The sequence below is a fragment of the Athene cunicularia genome (assembly GCF_003259725.1).
Source record: "Athene cunicularia isolate RWA chromosome 9 unlocalized genomic scaffold, athCun1 chr9_part1, whole genome shotgun sequence".
Classification (NCBI taxonomy): Eukaryota; Metazoa; Chordata; class Aves; order Strigiformes; family Strigidae; genus Athene; species Athene cunicularia.
Window position 1 is genome coordinate 11,521,943 of NW_020799110.1, and position 5,266 is coordinate 11,527,208.

The 5,266-nt window shown below is 47.7% G+C and overlaps 1 protein-coding gene across 1 annotated transcript in view; it reads right to left on the reverse strand.

Moving 5' to 3' along the window:
* ARMC9 (armadillo repeat containing 9) overlaps positions 1–117 on the reverse strand; it is a 64,384-nt gene extending 64,267 nt beyond the window's left edge. The window contains exon 1 of the mRNA XM_026854616.1: positions 30–117. Coding sequence (XP_026710417.1) covers positions 30–80 — 51 coding nt within the window. The 5' untranslated portion in view covers positions 81–117. The remainder of the gene's footprint in view (positions 1–29) is intronic.
* Between the last annotated feature and the right edge of the window lie 5,149 nt (positions 118–5,266).

Here is a 5,266-nt window from a genome sequence, read left to right on the forward strand (position 1 = left end):
GGGGGGGGGGGGGAAGAGAGAAAACCAACCTCTCTCACTAGTCCGAGTAACTCAGCTTCATAAGCTAGAACATCACCCATCGCTAAGCATTACTGCTACATCTCATCGTTGATAAACCTAGAAAATCATAAAGAAGGGGGGTGGTAGCCGACAGCGCAGCGGTTCACACAGCCCCACCGCAGCCCAGCCACGCACAGCCCACTCCCCATCTCATCACTAAACAAACCGCGTGAGGAAGATATCCGCCCGCCCCCCCAGTAAGGCACCTCCACAGAGGTTTCGACGCCGGTCCTCGCCCATCCGAACCGTCGCTCTCGCCAGGCCGCGGGGCGGTCACACCGGCTCCTCACACAGCAGCCCGTGAGCGCAGTCCGCCGCCCCCCCACGCGGGCCGGGGCGCTGCGGCCAGCCCCTCAGGGCCGAGAGCATGCGGCCCTACCCGCTCCCGAGCGAGCCGCAGGGGAGGGGAGCGAGCAGACCCCGAGGACCACCGGCACCACCGCGCCGCGGCCTACCTGCCCTGCCCCGCGCCGCCACCGCCTCCTGTCGCCTTGGCAACCGCAGCCCCTCTCCACGCCCCCTCCCGCCGCACGTGATCCCTCTCAGCCAATCCCAGGCCGGGAATGGCTCGTCACGTGACGGGGGCGTTCCCCAGCGTGCCTGCGGGCAGCGCCCCCTGGAGCGCAGGCGGGGCTCCGCAGTGATCTACCATCGCAGCATATGTTTTTGTACCGTCTTAATTAGCATCTTTCTTAATTACAGTCATTACAGCCACCCGGCGGTATTTGCCACCAAGCACTGCGCTCTCAGAGGGGATGGAAACGCTGGGAGTGATTCCCACTCTGGTTAAAGCAGTCCATGGCCAAGGGACACATGCTCCACAGCTTGGAAAGTTTCTTTGAAAAACATGTTGGGCAAAAAGTCAGAGCCTTGCTGAGACTGAGCACTGCACGACGAACCTGAATGACAGTCGCAACACAGCCGGGGTGAAGGACACCAAGACACCGGCCCTGCGGGTGATGCACACACAGCTCCAGCAGGCACATGTCTGGCATGTTGTTATCTCATAGAAACCTGTCCAAAACAAACAGGAGGATGGGCCAAGCCCCTTATGGATGCTTTGTCCCATTTTTAATTAACAATGTTAATGAACATCTTGCCATTAACACACCAAGTTTCTGGCAAACATTTGCTAGATACAGCAAAATGACACTGTATCACCAGTGATGTCCTGCCCAGGGTTTTGGTCTCGCCCTGTGCAGCCTTGTTTTCCACCATGAACACCTAAGATGACCCATGTCTTCCACATGTTCCACAACCAGATGCAGCATGGCACCATCTTTCTTTCCTTAAAAGGCTCCTAAAGCAGGCAGCTGAAACTGAACGCAGAGATTTGCATCTGCCACACACAGAGGGATTTTGACTCTTAACCTCATAAAATCCAAAAGCTAATCTCACCAGCCAGCTCAGAGGCACTGCTCTCCACTGAGACCATTTTTCAGCCAAACCCTAACTTTCCAACACCAGAGTGGGTGAATGCAGTTCAGGGTACAGCCTTTCCTTGACTGGTGATCTAAGAGTATTCTTCTCTTCATGCAATTTAAAAAAAAATTGAGAAACGGGGGGGAAAAAATCACCCTTGAACATTCTTGCCAGATCTAAAATTATTAGCTTGCTAGGTGAAATATTTGGAAAGTACGAGGTGATGTGAAGCAGAGTTATGACAGATGGTGAGCAGGCACTAGTGCTCCATCCATAACCCGTGGGAGTTACTTCACCACTGCTCCACGGCCAGCCAGTAGTGGGTTGGTGTTTGTGAATAAAATACTGAGGCATTTTTAGAAAATTAGCAAAATGAGGAAAATGCTGCTCTTTCAGAAAGGAAGACATTAAATATATGTAGGGAAGAAGCAGTCTTCACAAATCTGTGCCCCCTCCCATGCTTTGCTTCTTCAGATTATGGTTGCCCCAGTAAGGGGCAGAGAAGTGGTTTGAGCCAAGATTGTGCCAAACCACCCAGTTTTTACTAACCTGCATTTCATGTGATGGATGAAAAGATGCCAGGAACAGGTCTCTTCATCCATCATCTCTGTCTGTGCCAGAGGTCCTTGAAAACATCCAATTCCCCAGTTCAGCATGCTTCGGAGACTTTCTCAGTTAAAGAAATCCTGCTAGAGAAAGAGCTTCTTGAGGAAATCAGGAAAAACCTCCCCAGTTTTCTTCAGGCTCTCTCCTTTCCCAGCAAACACATCCCAACAGGCGAGGGCAAAGGGACAGAAGAGCAGATTCCTGAAACCCCAGTGAGGACCCCGCCACTCTCAGCACATCACAGAGAAGCCTGTGGGGCACTGTGGTTTGCATCATGGTGCCCTGCTGTGTGTTGTTTGAAGATGACACAAGCCCAGGACGGAGTTGATGGGTGGGGTGGTACCTGTCAGTGTGTCCTGCTGCAAGCCAGTAAGAACCCAGGCAGAGGAGGCTGGCTGCTTGTCTGGGGCTACCGCAAGCAGATCTAGCAATGCTAAAATCAGGTGTGAGGTTTCCTGATGGAGAAATTGGTTGTGACCATGTGCAGCATTTGTTCTGGAAGGGAAGATAAGCATCTGACACCTTGTTCGATGTCAGCCTTTCCTATCTGCCCTTGAGGAAGTGCATTGCTACAGCAAACCTCAGCTTCACTCACAGGGACATCCTCTCCTGCTCAAGCATTTTAGATATTCTCTGCTTTGCCATATCCCTGGATTCATTTGTTTGAGAATTCAATGTGGTGCAAAAACATCTGGACCATGGCAAAACCACAGCAGCTCAAAGGACTACTGTGCTTCCAGGGTTTGCCACTGCATCTCCGTTCAAAGATAAAAATACATAGGCCCCCTTCTACTAATTTTAAAACCCAGACGCTGCATGCTGCAGAGAAATTTTGTAGCCCTGTGGCTTCTTGGAGGATGTTGACAGCCTGGAGTTTGAATCAAAGATATTCCTAGGAAACACACTGTGAGTCTTAGAAAGCACTCAGCAGTACCTAGAAAGCAGTCTGCAATTTCTAGAAAGCAATGGGGAATTGCTAAATACTGGGAAATTTCCAGGAAGTGCTCTGTAATCCCTAGATAGAACTTGGATAGCACCAAGAAAGCACCTGAAAATTCCTAGAAAGCACGGGAAAATCCTAGAAAGCACTGGAAGAAAAGCATGTGAAAGCCAGCTGGAATTGCAGGGAAGCACATCAAACTGTTCAGAAAGCACTCTGGAATTCCAGTCCATAACCCCTACACAACTCTCTGCAATTCCTAGAAAGAACAAGGATATTCTTGGAAAGCACAAAGAAATTCCTAGAAAGTAAGGGAAAATTCCTAGAGTCCAGTCTGAATTCCTAGAAAGTTGTGGGAAATTTCTATGAAGCCCACTAAATTTTTTAGAAAGCACACGAACATTTTTAGAGAGGACCAGGGAATTCCTAGGAAGTAAGGGGAAATTTCTGTTCTAACTGGTATGTTGTGTTCTCATTGCTCACCAGGAGTGTGACAATGAGCATTCGTATTGGCTTTGTAATTACTGCATATACTGGTGAGTGGTCAGGTAGATAGTGATTCAGCTGGTAATTGGCATGTCTGTATTTGGTGATTTGTATACTAAATATCAAAGTTCTATGTATATAAACAAGCGTGACATTTATACACGTAAAATTTCTATACTTATAATACAAATAGGAAATATACTCTGTGTGTATATATATATCTATATCTATATATATACACACACACAATGTTTACAGCCAGAGGTTTCCTCTTTCTGTTGCATACACTTCTATACAGGTATCACAATAACAAACCTTAAATATTAATGTTGAGTTTTACAATTCCAGAGCCTACCAGGCATTTAGTCCATTCCCCAGGGGGAGGAAGGACTGAGTCCATTGGCCATTTATAGCCCCTCGCTGATGCTGTGTGTGCAGCCTTCTGGGCTCCATCTTGCTCCAGCTGAAGGAAGGCGATGGGGCTGTGAAGTCCTTCTCCTGTTTGTCACATGTCCCCCTAATTTTTAAAGGAGTAAAAGACTCTTAGAGAGAGATCCCAAGGTTTTGGAGCAGAACAGCTGCAAGTGCACTATCCTCTGTTTCCTCTCTCCTGCTTTGCTTTGGTGGTGATCAGGCACTGCCCATGGGGAAAGAGAGGTATTTATGCTGATTTTTCCTTTTCCCATCTTGAGGATGATGTCAATCCAGTCGGTTTTCTCCTCTAAACAGACAAAAAGGACTGACTTTGTTCCCTTGACACTAACCCTAACCCTAAACCTAATGGCGACCTAACCCTAAGCCAAACGCTAAAAATAACCCTAAAGCTAACCCTAACCCTAAACCTAATAAAGCCCTAACCCGAACCCTAAACCTAACCCTAACGCTAACCTTAATGGTGCCCTAACCCTAACGACGTACTAACCTTAACCCTAACGGCACCCTAATTCTAACCCTAACCCTAATTGTTCCCTAAACCTAACCCTAATCCTAACCCTAATGGTGCCCTAAATCTAACCCTAACCCTAATTGTTCCCTAACACTAACCCTCAACCTAACCCTAAGCCTAACCCTAATCCTAAACCTAATGGTGCCCTAAACCAAACCCTAACCCTAACCCTAACATGAAATCTAAGCCTAACCCTAAACCTAACCCTAATGACGCCCTAACACTAACCCTAACACTAAAACTAACAAAACCCATAAACCTAATGGCGCCTATAACCTAACCCTAACCCTAACGCTAACCCTAACCCTAACTGTTCGGTAACCCTAACACTAACCATAAACCTAACCCTAACCATAACCATAACCATAACCCGAACCCTAACCTAAAACTAACCATAACCCTAACCCTAACCCTAATGATGCCCTAAACCTAAACCTAACGCTAAACCTAACCCTAATGGCGACCTATCCCTAAACCTAAACTTAACCCTATACCTAACCCTAACGGCGCCCTAAACCTAAACCTAACCTTAACGCTAACCCTAAGCCTAACCATAACCCTAAATCTAAGGACGCCATAAACCTAACCCTAACACTAACCCTAAAGTTTATGGCACCATAACCCTAACACTAACCCTAACGGCGCCTTAACTCTAACCTTAACCCTAACCCTAGCCCTAAAGCTAATGGCGCCATACCCCTAACACTAACCCTAACGGCACCCTAATTCTAACCCTAACCCTAATTGTTCCCTAACCCTAACCCTCAACCCAACCCTAAGCCTAACTCTAATCCTAAACCTAATGG